The sequence below is a fragment of the Achroia grisella genome, unplaced genomic scaffold (genome assembly GCF_030625045.1).
Source record: "Achroia grisella isolate CSIRO2021 unplaced genomic scaffold, CSIRO_AGI_Agris_v1 utg540, whole genome shotgun sequence".
NCBI lineage: Eukaryota > Metazoa > Arthropoda > Insecta > Lepidoptera > Pyralidae > Achroia > Achroia grisella.
Window position 1 is genome coordinate 3,589,597 of NW_026712925.1, and position 19,277 is coordinate 3,608,873.

The window sequence follows — 19,277 nt, forward strand, 5'->3', positions numbered from 1 at the left end:
CCCAAACTATGTTCCTTCCCAAAACAAGGATATCAGTTTTAATGAATTTACAAGTAGACATATCTAAACCTAATTAATATTTTATACAATATACGTGTATGTGTGTGTGTGTGTGTGTGTGACTGTACGTGTGTGTAGTATATTGCATATATACACATATACATATATATTATATACTGTATATACCCTTATATAAACGTATATTGATTTAGTGTAGTAGTTTATACTCTACTCTGCATATTAATGCTTCAGTCTCACTGTAATTTAATTTCTCTAGCCATATTTTAATTTTTTGTCGAATTTGATAGTAATTAGGCATACTACAATTAAAATCTGCGTTAAATACATTATATAACTTAGGAGCAAAAAATGTATACTGTTGTCGTTCAAAATTACTTCTAATATTAGGCAAAGGACACGGTCGTCTCCCAGTTCCTATTAATGGGAGTGCACCTTTATGATACCTACGTATACATATACAAAGAGTGTAAGAACTTTAAGCCTTTAAGTAAACCTCAAAAGTTGGGTGTCTCTATGGAAAACGCATCATTACTTTAAGTACTGCCCTTTGGGTACGTTCAAGTTTTAAAAGATGTGTTTTAGCTGCTGCTCCCCATGCGCAAATACAATAATCAATACACATTCCACCAAGGCTCTATAAACCTGTATCACGACCATATGTTCTAAGATTCAGCGTAATTCTTTAAATATATATATATATATAAATTTTGGCAGGCGCCCAGTAACTACTGTTATATGTTTATTCCAGTTCAGGTTGCCATCAATCGCTCGTTCCAAATATTTTGTATCATAGACCCTATCAAGTAATTGACAATTACATGGTTTAGCGTATACACACTGCCTATTACATGGAAAAGTATGCATCTTTATCGTATTTTCACTGGGTAATCTACTTCGTCTACGTCCGGCGAATATATATAAGAAGGGAAGGGTGATTAGTCCACATTACAGACATTACACATACTAAGAATTCCCTACCCTCCGAAATACTAATGTGATGTGGATTACAATAAGTCAACTGTTCCAAAATTAAATGCACATTCGCTAAATCGTTATTTTTTCAACTTTGGAATTGGAACAAAATTACAAAATGTAACCCAATTGATTATAGTACAAAGAATAAGGTAAGTATACCAGAAGCTATACAGTAGTAGTAATAGTAGTATATTTTATCCACAAGTGGATAGGCAAAGGTACAGCAGCAATACATATTACAAAATTTTGAATTATAGTATCACCACAGATAAAATAATATTACATAATCACAGTGTATTTTTTTTTGGTTGTGTTTATGCTTTATCGGAAAGGCAAAGGGTACTGCGCCCATACAGCCATGTCACAGAGTTTTTTATTTATACGTGACAGTTGACATGACATTTCTCAGCTGTTAATCTGTGTGCACTGTCAGTATTTGAAAGATTTGTATTGAATAGGTTATTTCTTAAAAATATATGAATAAAATACTTATTACATAAAAATATTATTAAGTGTTTAAATTAAAAAATAGATCATGCTTAATTTATCGTTACTACGGCAATTTTCCAGGTATTTTCTGTAATAGAGACATTCATACGTCTGAGTTTCAGAACCTACATAACCTAAGTATAAATATAATAAAATTAATCGAAAAAAATATATTTACAGATTATCAGTGTGTTCTGTTACGAAAATACCCATAAATACTCGAAATATAGTAACATCAAGTGCTCTACAATTCAAAATTTCTGATCAACTATGGTAAGTTGAAGAACATTAACATTCTTGTAGGATATACAATTTTTACCTAATAAATAGAGCATTTTAGTACATATGATTTCAATATATATTTTTTATAACTTGAATTAGGTATTTATTATACTATGCTTACTGATATTCATTATAGCCTATTACACTGTAAACAATTACCTAGGGTGATGCCCATCTATAGTTTAGTTTAAGTTGTTTAGTTATGAATTTTTTATTTATTATTACAGTGTTAAAAAGAATAGTAGAAAATGTTTCCGCAACCACTTCTTCTTGTTATGCTGTGTTACAAACAATTATTATAGCTTATTATTCTGTTTTTTATTTTAGAGATATTAGACATTTTCTATGTAGCTAGCTTTTTGTAATTTTTAAATAGTGATGTGGCACTTGTAAATTAATATTAATACCATGTTTATAGGTTTCTCAGTAATTTGTGTGTGTTTATTTAATACACAATAATACAAAATTAATTAAGTATACTCTCTATAAATATACTTTGGTTTTTGTATTTTCTTTAATCTCGACATCCATTTATAGGGCTGAACCAATGAAAAAAAAGAAGAAAATAGACCCTGCTATTGTTAAAGCCCGAGAAGAGCGCCGCCGTAAGAAGTTGGAGAAACAAATTAGGAGATTGGAAAAGAATGCTCAGCAATTAAAACCTATTGATGAAATGGAGGTGCCACTACATTTGTTGGATAATATGGAGTATGTAACATCTGTATTATGAAAATTCATATTTAAAAAATTTTCAAAAATTTAAAGGGAAAACATGAACAGTACTATTAGAAAAAGCATAAAAATGTTGTATACTTACTTTAAATTAGGCACTAGCAGTGAAAAAATTAACTTACTTTAATGATTAATTATGACATTTGATATGCCTTGTTTTGAGGAATGTATTGGACTCCATAATTATAAGGTTATTACCATTTCTCAAAATAATGATAATAAACAAAATGATAGCGATCATAATTTCTATTTCTAGACAGTTATCTGTTATATTAAAAATCAAAAATAGTGTCTTTAGTGTCTATTTAGTTGTATTTTAGTTGTTGTTTTAGAATAAATAATAATAATCTAGGTTTAAAAAGAAAGAAAATATCATTAAACTGAGACACTGTGTGTTGACTAGTAAATTGAAATATTTTCTAAAAATTGTCAAAAGGGATAGAAAATAAAATTTATGAATGTACAGTCTATGAAAAAACTTAATTAGAATAGTTTTGAGTAGTCTAATTTCATATTTTAATTATTAAAAATAATCTGTTTCAGAAAACGCAAAAGACCTCAGCCACAGTTATCAGCAGAAGTATTGGAGGCACGAGCATTGCTGCAGAAGGAGTGGGCTCGATACAAGCATAATGAATATGTAACACATGTGGCCCAAATTGACAGGATCATGGCAGCACAGCGAAGAGCTCTAGATAGACTATATGAGGAGTCCGAAGACTTGTACAATGAGGCTGTTATGGTAACATTCTTACTAATATAAAAATAACCTTTATGATTATTACCCCAAATGGAAAAGATATCTGAATATTTTTATTTGGACAAATATGGTACCCTCTTGCTGCGCTTATGGTACACATACGCTGAGTATTAGTGGATGATGGTAGAATGAGGATACAGGTCACCGTGGTGAATTCACCATGTGTGATGCGTAGAATTCATTGTTATTGTATTGTGAACTGTTGATGTCTGTTGGTCTCATCATTTGACATGCCTACATTTTACTCTGTATGTTTGTATCCAATATGGCAGGGGTATATATATCATAAAAACATAGCAGGAATAGACTGGATGTGAACTGCCATGGATGGAGAGGGATGGCGGAACATGGAGGAGGCTTTTACCCAAGGGGGGCCACATAAAAAGAAAAAATAATAAAAATAAACCAAAAGTATAATGTTTAAAAAATATTATGTGGAAGTTAAAGCTATAATAATAATAATAATAATGGCTGGGGTAAGGCATACCACTGTCTCTTAGAGTAATCTGGTTTGTATTCGGTGTTCTCAAAACTAGATAGTAGGTCCGAAGTATTAATAAATGTACTTTTTAAACAGAGAAATATTTTTTTTAATTGATCAAGTATTATTATTATTATATTCAGTTGAAGAATGTGATATTACAGTGAAATTACAGGATAAGAGGGATGACATCTGAGTCCTCTATAGTGGTATTGCATGTAGTAGGTATTATATCGAATACGTCTCATATTAACTTTGTGCCCATAGTGTTGTTCATATATAGGCGATAGAAAAATGTATCTTCTTTACTAAATTAGTGTAATTGTGCAGACTATAATTTAATTCTAATATTAACAAAAGCAATTTATATTTTTGATGTTTATGTACCATTTATTGTCTTGCAGCCAGATCTACAATTGTTACCTTTCTCAGTGTCTGGCCCAGTGGACACTCCACCTATCAAAGGGTATGACTCGCCCGATGGTGAATACATCGACATATCTAAAAAATGGGACCATTAAAGTGTATGAATTGTAAAATTTTATAGTTAGTAGTGTACATTAAATATTTAAGTTATTTCAAATGAATTTTTATTATCAATAACTTTAAATTAATAAAAGTATATGTATTTGTATAGCAACTCATTTCTACATTATTAATTACGTCAGTTTTAGTGTAAGATATTTATTGAATAAATAGTATTTTTCAGTACAGTATCGTACTGAGTACCTAAATACTAAAATCTCGTCAGAGTTGATAAGAAATTAATTAGAACTGAGCTTTTATAACTATTATTGTCTTTTCGTGAGTACTAGCTACTCGCCCCGACTTCGCCCGGGTGAACATGGATTATACATATAAACCTTTCTCTAGAATCCCTCTATCTATTAAAAAAACGCTTTAAAATCTGTTGCGTAGTTTTAATTTAAGCATACATAGGGACGGACAGAGAGCTACGGCGAATTTGTTTTATATTATTTGACTATGTAATAATGATAGTCGTTGAAGTATGAAATTAATTTTTATGCATGATTTATTACAAAAATGTATTTTGTTTTTGATGAAACAATCAATTCATGTAACCATAACAATAGATATTCTTAGAAATTCAAGCGATGTGACGCATTCAAATTTAACTTACAGAGCCATCAAATGTAAAAATGGTATTTTATCTGATTTCCTGAAAGTAAGTGCCAATACTAATATTATTAAAAAGAAAATTTTTCACTCTTAAACATCTGAATTAATCTTAATTAACGTATGTGAGTTTTATGGGTGTCAGAGTATTCTTTAATGTTTTATTTGTATTTTAAATATTATCTAGTGGTAAAAGTTTATGTCCATTAATGAAAAGTCATAGAAAAACTGTAATTATTATATGTATTATTTTAATTTCCAGTGCGCATATTTCATATACTATACATTTTAATGATTTTCTTTAAATTATATAAATGTACAAAATGGCCAGAGTCTTCAGAAGACGATCTTGCATTCATCAATAATCCCATAGAAGCTAATTTGCCCAGTCATTGGATGCCGATTAGTAGCATAAAGCGTATCATAGAAATGCGGGTACCTTATGCCACAGCGAACAAGCATAGAGAAAATAAAATTATTAAATTGAACATCAGTAAAATGAAATCTGTAACGCCAGGTATTTCTATAAATGAATACGCTAATCTGAAGAATATAACTAAATCCGTGGATACAGGTAATAATGTTCCAATAACAATGAATAACAATAACAAATCAGTTATCGTTTCTGATCGTTTCAATAACATTAAACACGTGCACAATGAAACTTTAAATAGCAAATATATTCAGCCACCAATTCACACGAAGCAATTAGAACTTATATCTACTATTGATGAAATAACTGCAAAAAAATACAAATCATATAATGTATTTAAAGATTCTATAACTTTTACATTATCTAATCCTCCTACGACTCAAATTACTTTTATTTCACATATTGGAACAACTAAAAAAACTGAACTAAAACAATCACTACTCACTGTAAAAGATATTACAACCTCATCATCTACATATGAAAAAGGGACGAGAAAAGTAACTTCAGGTCCTGTCACAACTCAAATACGTATGAGTTCTCATACTGAAAAGACAGAACAAGTTCAATCAAACATTTCCTACACTATTTCAGAAATGACAACTAAAACTTTATTTATAAAAAAGAGCGAAAACGACTCGACTAAAATTAACTATAAAGAAATTACTAATAAAAATACAATTGATAAAGATAATTTTACTAATTTAATTCAAAGTACAGAAGCAATTAAATTAAAAATGAATACTACATCGGTCAGTAAATTTGATGAGACGACAACTGGTCGTACACAAATGTCATCTGTTCTTGATTCAGTAGCCTTAACAAAAGTTGTTAATTTAAATACTATGCCAGCAACAGTGCGTATTGATCCTACAACAACTACTTCAACTACAGAAGCGGAATTAGATGGAAATCCATTTTATTGAACACTCAATATTTTATAAAAATGGATTTTGTGTAAGTTTGTAAAAAATTAGTAATATGAAATTTGAGTTTATTCACTTCTCTTTGCTTGTAAGTTATTTATTTATACAAATAAACACTTGTCATTATGCAGTCAATATCATTATATAGAAATTGCAATTGTTTTTAAATCCTTCGGAGCACCAGTGGTGGATAATAGAATGAGAATGAAATCAAATTAAATTTAGCATATCATGGCGACGAATTCACGAGACATTAAGCACGACTATTTCTAGGGGTAGTCGTGTGTAGACCTGACACCAATGTACCAGGTAGAAATAGCATCACAAGTCCCCAAAACTAACAATGCTCTAACATTCCCATATAGCTACTAATAGGTGCATAAGAATAAGAAGATTAAGTATGTATAATCCATTGCATTGAATTTCATACTGGTTTCTGTTTTATAGCCGAATAACCGGAAAGAACTACATTTAACCGGAAATCTAATCTTACTTCACTTAGGCCTGGTAGGCCACATCACTGGGGACAAACTATTTTTTATATGAATCTATGTAACACTTTTTTTTTCAGCACAGCGTATTTGCTAGTAATTCTCTGCATCTATTAATTTTGAAGGATTATTTCGTACATATAAACCAATTTTTCTGTGAAACTGTGCAAACTTTTCTTTTTTAGAAGCATTACGGGATGTTATAAAGATTCAATACTAATTAATAAGGACTGTGTCATTACACAGTATAAAACAAAGCCGCTGTCGCTGTTCGTCCTTATGTATGCTTAAATCTTTAAAACTACGCAAAGGATTTTGAAGCGGTTTTTTAAATCGATAGAGTGATTCAAGAGGACGGTTTATAGATATGTATAACTAACTATTCTTCCGATTTTGTCCGCGTTGAATTTAACTTTATTTTGTAAAATCTTTTTTTTAAATAGGAGTAACTTAGGCTAAGTTACTCCTTATCACGTCAGCTACTTGCCAAAAAAGTCCCGTCAATCGGTCCAGCCATTCCAGAGATTAGCCGGAACAAACAGACCGACAGACAGACAGACAAAAATTTTTAAATTTTATTCTGGTTTATGTACCGTATTTATATTCCTATGCATGTAGTAAATAACGATTATTTCAATATTACGAACAGACACTATATGTATAGAAGATATATGTACACCTGGGCGAAGCCGGGGCGAGTAGCTAGTAACTTGTATAACGTACATAGATAATGTTAATACTCTATGCAAACAATTTAATATGTAATGTGATCAACGTTAAAGATAAAAAAATGTATTTTCTGCTGTATCACGTCTATATCCCTATCAGATATTGTACAGATGTACTGACAAGAAAATATCAGTATCAATATTTAATATATTAATAAAGAAAGAGGGAAACTTTACCGCGTCATGTTGCGCACACAAAAAGTATATATGAACTTTTTTGTGCATCAAAAATATTCCTGATGGAAAGGTTCAAATGAAACGAGAGGGTGTTTTTTTGTTAGCGTTGCAGAGCAATTATGCTAACTTATTCAAACCGATGACGGTTGCATTTTAAAATGCCAGGTGGATGGTTCCTAAATATTCATTGAGGTAAGGAGTACCTATTCACGCTTTTATTCAATGTTTAGTAATGAATATTTAGAAACATCTTAATTTTTTTGTATTCCAATTCTAACATGTATGTATATAAATATTTATAAAAATAAAATTTGTATAAATGTTAAAGTTAATTTGTTTGTTACGGACTAAAGCTTAAACATCGTGAAAAGTAGTATATTTTCAATGGATAATAATCAAATGATGCACCCGCCTGTGCTAACGGTTCACTTTGGCTGGGCCCCAGTAGAGGATAATAAGATGAATATGAGATCAGGTCACTTGATATGGTACAATGCTAGAAATGGGATCATCACTTCATATTAACTATGTACAATTTCCTTTCCCCCCGAAAATAATTATTACCTATGTGGTATTTGGGATGAAAAAAACTAAGGCTACTTTTTATTCAGGTCGACCATGGTTCAGCGAGTGAAATCACGGGCGGAGGTAGAGCTAGAGCAGAATCGCATCATACAATAATCTGTCATAAATAAGTATATTTACTGACTTCCTCGATGGTAGGCTTTAGAACAGCGTTTTGCTTACGAATGTCACGAGTTCGATTTCAGGCACGATGCAAACATTTGTATTTTTGTTTGTATTGGTTTGGATGTTTTGTATTTCCAAAAAAATGCTTCTAAATAGATGTCTATGCTTTACAAGTTCTGTTTACTTTGGATTAGTTAAGCGTAATTATTATTTTTGCTATATCTATGTATGGTAATAACTTTCAAAAAAATGTTGTTTGCAATTCTTATCAAAAAAATTGTTGCTCAGAAACGTCAAGATATAGACCATATGGAGTGCTATTTGCACTTATATATATATGTAAGAATTGCGGAAGGAACACTTTAGTCTGAGGGCACCGCTAGGGTTTCGAACCTCGGCTCAGCTTGTCGTAATTTTGATTCTCGTTTGAATTCGTCGGGGGTTCAATCGGAACAGTGTACGTTCGTAGACAAATACTAATGAGTATAAATCTAACACGAAAGCCAAAAACATCACATACATTTTCTTTGAGGCAATCGGTTAAATAACTGTATCGTTAGTTTCTTGTGATGTCGATGCCTTTGTTTACTTAATGAGTTAACTTACTGTGATGGTTAAAGGTACTTTTTACCTTTAACCATCACAGTAAGTTAGCTTGGTCTACTAATTGTCAGCAATGAGTTTATATCAAGTCATTATGCTTAATGGTGCTAATACAAACCAAATAGTAAGTAGGTAATGTATACTAATATTGCGAAGAGAAACGATATGACTTTTTTATACAATTTTAATTGTAAACAAAGGGGAAAGGAGATTGTTAGTAATGTTGATTGATGATTTTATTGCTAGCAATGTACCATGTCAGGTTGACGTCCACGCGGTTCCCCCTGGAAACCATCGTGATAAATTCTTGGTGAATTTGTCACGATGGGGTAACTGATCTGACCTCATGTTCATCTCTTATCATCCTCCACTGGTGCTCCCGCCAGCACTATGCTGGCGGGAGCAACCATTTCATTATCATAAATAAAAAAAATATATACACATGAACAGTATCGCGGACGTACTGTTAACGTATGTGGTATGATGTGTTGTTATGTGATACGCGTGATACCACGTTGCAATTCAAGAGGACGAAAGATATCATTTCTCTATTGTCACAATCGAAACAGCATACAAAGGAAGCTATTTGGCGGCAGAAATGGATTGACTGAGGTAGGTAACTACCTCAGAAAAACTTAATGGTTTTGATATTGTATACAAAGTAAATTAACCTAATTAGGACATTTCATGTATAATAATTACATGAATATTTTATTTGTCAACTTAGTTATAGCGACATCAACATGCTCGTTCCGGAATTAGGCAATTAGGGTGCTATTATAATCGAGATTGCTGTATTTCTTTCAATAGATAACCGTACAATAGGACGGATTGTCTGTTGGGAATGAATAAAAATATTGGGCATTTTCTAGAAATAGATTAAGTACCTATTTATAACAATAGATTAGGTAGTACGTACGTAGTACATTAAGACTTAGAAATTTTGTGTCTCATAAAAGATCAGTCCGAATTTCGAATAGCTCAAAAAATACTGTTTCTTTATTTCCTAAGGGAAAGTGATTAGCGTCAATCAGCAGTATTGGTGTTAACCATGTCACGTTGCCAAGAAGTGTTCCCTGGATTTGTTAATTTGTCACGATAGCTTAAGTAATCTGACTCCTGCTACATTCTTCTCTGGTGCTCCGCAAGCGTAGGTATACCATTAGCGCAGGCGGTAGCCTTTCCATCATCGTCCATTATAAAAAAATATTGAAGGATAGCGATGATGCAAATCAAAATAATTTATGAGGCGGCTCATTCTTTGCTTTATTGGATTTAAATCTACTTCGTTCTATGAGCGTTGCGTTAGCACGGGTAGATTTAAAATATAAAAGTGTTGCGTTTACCAGAAAGTCGATAATTGCAAATACAATTTTGTAAGTATTATAGGTATTAGTATGTATTATTATGGTAAAAGTAATTTTATTAACTTATTTTTTTATTTACATGCTAAAACCTATTCTGTGTACATATAACATCTATGTCTAATATCCATAAATAAACGACTGAAGATTGTCAAAATGTCTATCTTTATGGAGGAGTACTTCATATAATATTAGTGTACGAAAACAGTGTAAAAATATCCACACGTTTAAGTACAGTCGGCTTACTAAAAATATATGTGGAAGAGTGGTCAACATACTTACGAAGATACTAAGTGATACAAATTAAATTTTATACTACTTACTTAAATCTTAGTTTTTGTATGTAATACTATGTTATCTGTGGTTTTTGTAACCTTTTATACCTGCGCTGTATGACCTATCCAACACCAGAGAAAGTTTCAATTTTAACCTATGATTTCTAAGATTAGCGTATTCACCCAAATAAAGAAACATGTCAGCTTATAATATTGGTTAAGAAAATATGACGATATTGTGGTAACCATTCAACTTTAAATAACTATGTGCTATAGTAAATATTTTTCTGGGCGTTTATAATAATTTAGAAAATAAGTAAAAGCGTCATCAATTTCTTTCCCGTCAGTATAATGTTGATGTTTTTTCCTTAAGGATGATATAAGAATCGTACTCCCGTCTGTGATTGAAGTATACGCTTGCGGAAAACCAGTGGAAGATGATAAGATGCGTTAATTTTAGTTCGGGTCTATATCTGTAAGGTAAATATAGAATGTGGCCGTTTACCTAACGTGGCGAATTTACCAGGAACTAAGTAAATATAAATTTAAAAATGTAAGCACAATGATTTCTATAGGCGAACTCTATTTTTAAGACTGTACCGACCTACGCTTTCCTATAATATTCTACAAACCTCGACGAGACAAAGTCAGGCAGGGTCAGGTGTACGTCAGATGTAGGTACTCATTATTTTCATGTCAACATAAAAGTGACATGTAAATAACAGAGCGGGGTAAACAAAGCTCCACTTGTTAGTGTATATTGAATTGAGACACCCTCGCGCGTCTTGTAGGTAAACGAATGAAAGACAAATCAAACAACTTGTAGAGTCGAGGTGACTCATACCTAGTATATTTCATAAAAGTCGGTTGTTTTCTGTATTTTATAAATACATATACGACTACAGTCAGGTTAAAGTAACCAATGCTGATTTGAGAAATAATCATTATAATAATAATAGTAATATCTCAGAACAATTCACACAGCGTCCTCTACTTCCAAGCTAAGAAGAGCTTGTGTTATGGGTACTAGAGATAGACAACTGATATGCCACATTTTTTTTATTGTTATTAATGGGTTAGCGCTTGATCTTACCTCATCTGATGGTCTATGTACCTACATAGAAAATACTCAGACCGATACAGGCAGTCATAGCTATGAATAAATGTTTGTATCGTGCGAGGTACTTCCGATGGTCGCTGGTTTGATTACCCGCGATCATCAATAGTAAGGCAGTATTCTATCCGCTAGATCACTAGACCGAGGCCATCCAAAATCGGATTGGACGGACCATTAAGCTATGTGAAGTTTTTAATACTATGGATATAAGTAAACATTAAGAACTCATTTTTTGGTACGTGGGTATATACCGGTATATTTGAAGTAAGCCGAAAACAACTTATTGCTCGTAGTTAAGAATTGTCGACCCTTTGATGTATACCCTTCGTTAACCATAGACATGAAGTTTCTAGGTAACCAAACAAACCTCAAAATAACGAGAAATAAATAAAATTAATGGTGTGTTTGTATTGAAAGAAATTATGGCGCCACATTATTTGTATACACTTATACACTTGACTACAGGTAGTATGTGCCACTTGTAACTACGAGTAGAAGTAAATTTAGTGATTTTGTTCAAATTTAGTCACAAAAAATAAATCTTATAGGATTCTGTTTCTCTCTCTTTGTATCCTACTCGTAACGCTTCTGTGGAGTATACTGCTTATTACCACCACAGTGACGACAGTATTCTATCAGGTAAAGGCATTTCATTATAGAAACATAATAGGTATTTAGACAAAAAATACTTTAATTACAATAAAACGCGTTTATTAAAATTATTATGAACAACTAAAATACATCATCGTTTAAACTCTACCTGCGTAAATGTTGAAAATATTAAATGAAATGAAATTACGACGACCGTTAGTTTCCATCCGCAATTATGAGACTGGAAATGATTACGTCACGGTCCTCCAAAAGAGCGTCGAATGTCTTCCGCTTTTCATCCCTATGATACATCAAAATGGCAAACTATACGTCTGTCTGGCCAGATAACTCAAACTGCATCCTCAACTCAATAATAAAAGTAATAAAGTTTACTTTCCCTTAATGAGTTTTAAGATTTATATCTTATTTGAATCAACGTGCCAAGAGTGACAAGTTTGCGGGGTTTTAAAAAGATATACGCTTCACCAATAGTCGGTTCATGAAATTTTTATGCTGTAAACCTTTGAAGCGAGTCTCGGAGTCTAAACGAGAAATGATGTGAATGTCCGTGGTTTACTAGGTCAAGAGAGGCCTATTGATGGCGAGGACACGGTGTAAGACGAGCTCTAGTTTTGAGTATAACATGTCCTAAGGAACGACCGTCATAGTTTTCGCTGGCCTATTTGTGTGGTACTAGTTAAAAATAAGGCTTTTATGTCACCATTTCACTGGCGTCTGAATAGAACTGTATCCCATTACAAAAACCCATTATAAAAACTTCTTTTTAACTATGAATAGCTACGTACTATTACCTACCCATTTGTTAACATTGAGTAAGTATAGGGAGATAGATACGGATTATAAGTAGGTATTTGCAGCGTGAGTACCTATTATAACTATATATATATACCTATTATAACAGATAAGATAATGTTACATACTATTATAATGCTTTGTTACTTTCGTAGAAATGAAGAAATTGTCTCGCAAGAAACGACAGAATTGTACAATAGCTAACATATATTTATAGGACTTACGACGTTTTATGAGTAAAATGAAAAGAGATAAAGGAGTAGGTAAAAGAAATATCTGGTACAATGAAGTGCTTGTTTATGGAATTAAAATTATGTTGGAAGTTATTTCATTAATTTGGAAAATAAACAAAATTACAAAGGTAATTGGCGTTCGTAGATTGTTAGGAACTGGAGGTATTGTTCTAAAATAGGAACGCTACAACCTATGTTACTTCTTAGTACAACACTATTTTAATTATTATAAATAATAAATATTTCAGTGATTACTTTATCTTGATGCCTTACTTGAGTTGTGATTTAGACAAATTTGGGTGTTTCATAAAATTAAATTCCAATAGTTTAGGTATCTTAGAACGACGTAGGTATAACCATTATGTTATCTGTGGTATAACTAATACCACAGAGAACTAAATATTACATACTAATACCTACACGCTCTCAACACTGTGTACATTTATTTTAAATAATAAATAATTTAACTAACAAGCTTATTCCAATAATTTAATGAAAAATAATAACTGAGGAAATTTTCCTATTTTATTTCATTAAAAAAAAGCAATCTAACATGCATCTCTATGCAATATAATATAAATAGAAAAATCTATAGATTTAACTAAAATTGATTCGTCTAGAAATTAGTCACGCCAGTTCTGCTCACGTGCCTGCCATATTGCATACCCTTTTAGTATACGGACTATAATTTATCTTTTTGATTCAAAACAAAATAGATTACATCCAAATTGCCAGTCATTTCATTATGGGGTAAAAAATAATTTCAAGCTTTTTTTTGCTAGGGAAATCATCTTAAATCATGCTTCGGTAATTTCTTTGTGATCAAAAGAAAAGTAACGGACAATTACGCCACCCTTTAGTGTCTACGCGTTCGTGCATAATGGTGTAGTGAAATTCTATTTGTCAGCCCCTTGTTATCTTGTGAACCCTAAGTATTGCAAACAGTTTCTTTGTATTATATTAATATTTCATGATTTTAAGAAAAAAATGCTCTTGTTGTACATGACGTGAACAAATTATAGCTGTTGTTTTTTAACTATGGAATTAATTACACTGCTTCAAATCATAAACATAAAATAGTATTGTTAATATTTATTTAATACGATTTAGACTGAAAGAATTGACTAAGACTGACATTTTGACTATTGTTCTTAGTTGAAAATACTTTTTAAATCGAGAGATACTACAATAAAAAAAAATTCAACTTGATCTGAATATGGAAATAATCTTATTTTATCTGTTTTCCGTGTTTGATGGCAAATAGCCATTAGGTATTAATTAAAAACAATAGTAATCATTTTAAATATGGAACGTGGAACAGAGCTTGATTGTTTCTTGTAAAGTTATATATCTATACACATTTCATTTATACAAGTAGGTATATCTCGGAGAGTCTTCAATACACAATCAAGTGCGCGAAACAATTTATCAATTATTATTGTTATTATGCAGTATTCCTTTTTTTTATTTATTTATAATACAGGGGACAAACGAGCATGCGGCTCACCTGATGGTAAGTGATTACCGCCGCCCATGAGCACCCGCAACACCAGGGAAATTGCATGTACGTTGTCGGCCTTTTAAAAAGGAATAAGCTCTTTTCTTGAAGGTTTCAATATCGTATCGGTTCGGAAATACCATTGCTGGAAGGTGATTCCACAATGTGGTTGTGGGAGGCAAAAAGTTTCTAGAAAACCGCACTGTGGAAGACCGCCGTTCATCCAGATGATCAGGATGGTATTTCAGTTTCTGGCGGGTGGTACGGTGGTGAAACTCAGCGGCTGGTATTATTCCGAACAATTCCTTAGAACACTTCCCGTGATATATGCGGTAGAAAATGCACAGAGATGCAATATCACGCCGCAAAGCCAATGGGTCGAGTCTGTCAGATAGACGTTGATTACCAATGATTCTGGCTGCTCGGTTCTGATTCCGTTCTGCATGAAATAATAAATATATGTAAAGTTTATAACGTATATTTAAGAGCAATAAGACAGTTTTTTTTTATTTATTTCTGGCTGAACCTGCGTTCCGAATTAAAGAAAGAAGGTCCTAAAAAGTAAGTTTATTTAAAGAAATAACATTTATATTCTATTCCATCACTACAAGAAATGCAAAAATAGATCCAAATGGTTAAAATATACTTACATATTGAAAAACTGAAAGTGAAACTTCGATGAACCATTAGTGTCTTCCAGTTGGGCCTGAAACATGTAGTGTGTGAGTTGCGTGTAAAATTCTAACTCTCGCTTATTAAAGGTTTCAGGCAGGGTTGCCAATGAATATTTGTCTTCGTACCTCGTACGAGGAATAAAATATTCTCGTGTAAGTTTGTACGAGAGATTTTGATGCGTAAATTTTGCTCTACAGGTTAAGTTATATATTTATTTCTAAGTTTCGTTTTTTATATTTAATTTTTAGTAAGTTTTACAAACAATAGCCCTAAAGTTTTCCACTCTCCGGCACCTTTCTGCTCCGTTGGTCAAAATATGACGATGTACGAAACTGATGAGTCAATGGGGCCTTTTTTTATATAATTGGAGTGGTAATCAAACTGGCGGTCTATTTGGTGGTAACTGGTAACCGTCGAGCAGGCAGATAAATAGAACTATATACATGTAAAGCAACACAGACAGAACAGCATTATGTGATGTCCACTATCATGTCATGCGTTGTCACTCCGAAGAACTGAGATATCATGTATCCGTGCCATGTAATTTCACTACCTTGCCTCAACCTTCGACTGAACATAATAATAAAACCGTCTGGACAATTTACAACGCCATCTAGTCCCAAGGTAAGCAGGGCTTGTGGTATGGGGACTAGACAACGGATACAAATACTTATTTTTTTTGTAAATACATCCATAATATACATAGAGAACACCCAGATCAATATAAACAATGAATACAAATCTTTGAACCTTGCTGGAATTAAACCAGCGACTATCAGAAGTAAAGCGGTGTGCTATACTGCAAGACCACCGAGACCGTGACCGTGACATCAAAAATAAGAAGCTGCTTGGCGACTGACAAGGTGGCACTATAGATTTCACGGACGCTTGGTAATTTTAAATCCCTTTTTCATGTATGAGGTATTTAATCTAATTTGCATTGGGGCAATTTTTTAAAGTTGGCAACCCTGGTTTCACGTGAGGTGGTAATAATGTTGGACATTGGTACACGTCGCCCACCCCGTGACCACTACGTGACCGGCTTATATAATAACATACCACCTTAGTGGTCAATGTCAGTCTCACTCGGGCATATCAGTCAAATTATAATTAAAATAATTTTCAAGCTTTCAGTTCAGTACATAGTATACTAGTTTATTAACATCCGCGGTTTCGCCTGCTTTATAAATAAAAAATAACCATTGTCCTCATAACCGGCAGTGTATTTAGTCAATAGTATTTGACATTTCATTTATGATTATATTTATTTTTTTGTATGTTTGTTTGCAAATAAAAACTGTTCATGAATTAGATTTTTTTAAGTTTTTAAAATTTCTATGCAACGCTTGAGTCGCGGTCGTCACATGTAAAAGTGATGCTGTTCATGCATATATAATGATATAGACGACGGTTACCACTTACCATTAGGTGGACCGTCACTTTGTTTGCCAATCCAATTAATTAAAAAAAATAGACAAATAAAGAAAGAAACTTGCTGAAAATTTAACAAAAATGTTTTGGTATTTATTGTGTTGATTAATCAATATTACAATATAACTAACTTTGATATAAGCTTTTACGTATTGGATTTTTAAAATAACAATTTCCTGTAGTTAAATGCTTATTTATGCTTAGTGAATTTATGATTAAGATCCAACAAGGAAATTAGTTGATTCGTTAAAACATTATTATTCAGGTTATATTTTATAAGCAAAGTCTGCAATTACATAAGATTATCTCGGCGCAGGATCTCCAGGGAGCGTGATCTGCAAGTTAATTATTTTCAAATTCGAGCCAACACTCGCTTAGTCCGCTTCCATAATGACTTCTGTCATTTCGGTGATATAGTAGTCCTTTGCTGTGAGAACCTCTGTTACAGTATGTTCCATTTTAAGTTCTCAAAATGAATGATAGTATTGTATTTCATCATGTAAATTGGTTTACACAATATAAGGTTTTCAATTATCATATCTTTGAGAAATAATATTAATACTAACTAAGGGCAGTTTACACAGCGACATATAGGTACTTTTAAACTAAACAGAGTCTACTATGGTTACTTTTGACTAAAGATAAAGTGGTAGGAACTCTAAAATATATTTTTGTGAGCAGATATAACAGCGTATAAAAATATATACTCATGAATACAAATGTTTACATAATGCGAGACTCGAACCGGAGACCATTGAAAGTAAAGTGAAGCCGTCAGAAACTTAAACGCTGGCTGCTCATCCACATCACCATTTAAACTGAAACATGGAAAAGTCGTCTATTTTGAAGGAATACAAAATAAACGACTTTGTATAAAATCCACCGCAATTACAATATAATGTAAGTATTACCTTATATTGTTATTGCGGATACTTTGCAGTTTTAAAGAACATGTTTACATGAAATCAATTTATTATTGGTTACCATTATATATATTATGTTGAACAAAATCACAGGCTCGCAAAACCGTAAAACGATCTCTTTAAAAATTGCAAAACACAAAACAAAATATGGGAAGAATACTTTTGGAGGTTCACAACGCTTCTATTGTACTTTTTAATGTGGTTCCCTGTTATAAAAGCCATTCAGCGATGGATGAAAGCGATTTTCATGGGCACTCCATTAAGTTGCCGCAACTTTTTGGCTGATTCCCTAAGTTTACTTTCAATATTTAACTTCAGGAAGAAGTTTTTAGACACAAGAAAAGGTTACATTTATTTTAATGTTTAGTACAAAAAAGGTTATAGGCGTATTTCTCCATTACAATGTGAACGACTTATTTTTCGCTGTCATAACAAATATGATGGCAACTGTTTTCTATATATAGATAAATACACAGGAATTTTTTTTAATGAACACGTTGCGTTATATTTTTTTTTTATATTATAGCGCGTGGTTGCTTTACGTTTGAATGAATTCATTATACAAAATTAATGCAAATCTGACAAATCCAACTTTTTAAAAATTCCAACAATATAATATTTGCAGAATTCGATAGTAAAAAAATTACGATTGACCTCGAATATTGAATATCGAATAAAATTATTTATTTCTACAATACAATATTAGTAGAATTTAATAAGAACAAAATTTTAATTTATTAATGTTCCTTGTCTCATTATTTCGAAATTGCATTGAAACTCCTATACCTACAATTTTACTAAACTACCCAATTATATATATATATATATATATATATATAGTTTCTGTTCAGCGTGAAGAGCCTTTGATTACTATTTAGTTGGTTTCCCGAACATGAGTAAACTAATTTAGGATTTATTTGTCGAAGGGAAAACATGTTTAACTTTCAGATGTTTGTATAAGAGAAAATTAGGCCCCACAGGAAAACTTAGCGGAACACACATTTTTACCGTATACTTATATAATGGGCAACATCAATACGAGTATGCTATTGTTCTATATAATTTGTATCTGTTCTGAGTGGTTATAGTTTATCACTATGAACACCAAACGTTTGCATATATACAAAAGTCTAAAGAAAATATACCTATTCAAAATACGTTTACCTGTTTCATCTGTTACATAACTCTCATATTAGTTCATTACGTTTATTGTCTAAATATTTCTTAGTAATAAAGGAGATATTATAGATATTATAGCCGGATACTGAATTAATTTCATAACTAAATTATTAATATATTTTTTATTGAGCTAATTTGTTAATTAAAATTTTGTACGATGCGGTACGAACTACTATGTAAACTCTGAACAAAGAATACAAAAAGAAAAACTCGAAGTAACCTCGAAACCTACCCGAAGAAAACTCCGGATAAAGTC

General features: G+C 32.0%; 1 protein-coding gene across 1 annotated transcript; it reads left to right on the plus strand.

Moving 5' to 3' along the window:
- Positions 1-1,432: 1,432 nt before the first annotated feature.
- On the plus strand, positions 1,433-4,295 carry LOC131847711 (large ribosomal subunit protein mL40). Its single transcript, XM_059197345.1, has 5 exons — positions 1,433-1,566; positions 1,666-1,758; positions 2,305-2,475; positions 3,043-3,241; positions 4,145-4,295. Exons 1-5 carry the CDS (start codon positions 1,532-1,534, stop codon positions 4,259-4,261), a joined length of 615 nt encoding a protein of 204 aa, XP_059053328.1. The 5' UTR covers positions 1,433-1,531; the 3' UTR covers positions 4,262-4,295.
- Positions 4,296-19,277: the final 14,982 nt, after the last annotated feature.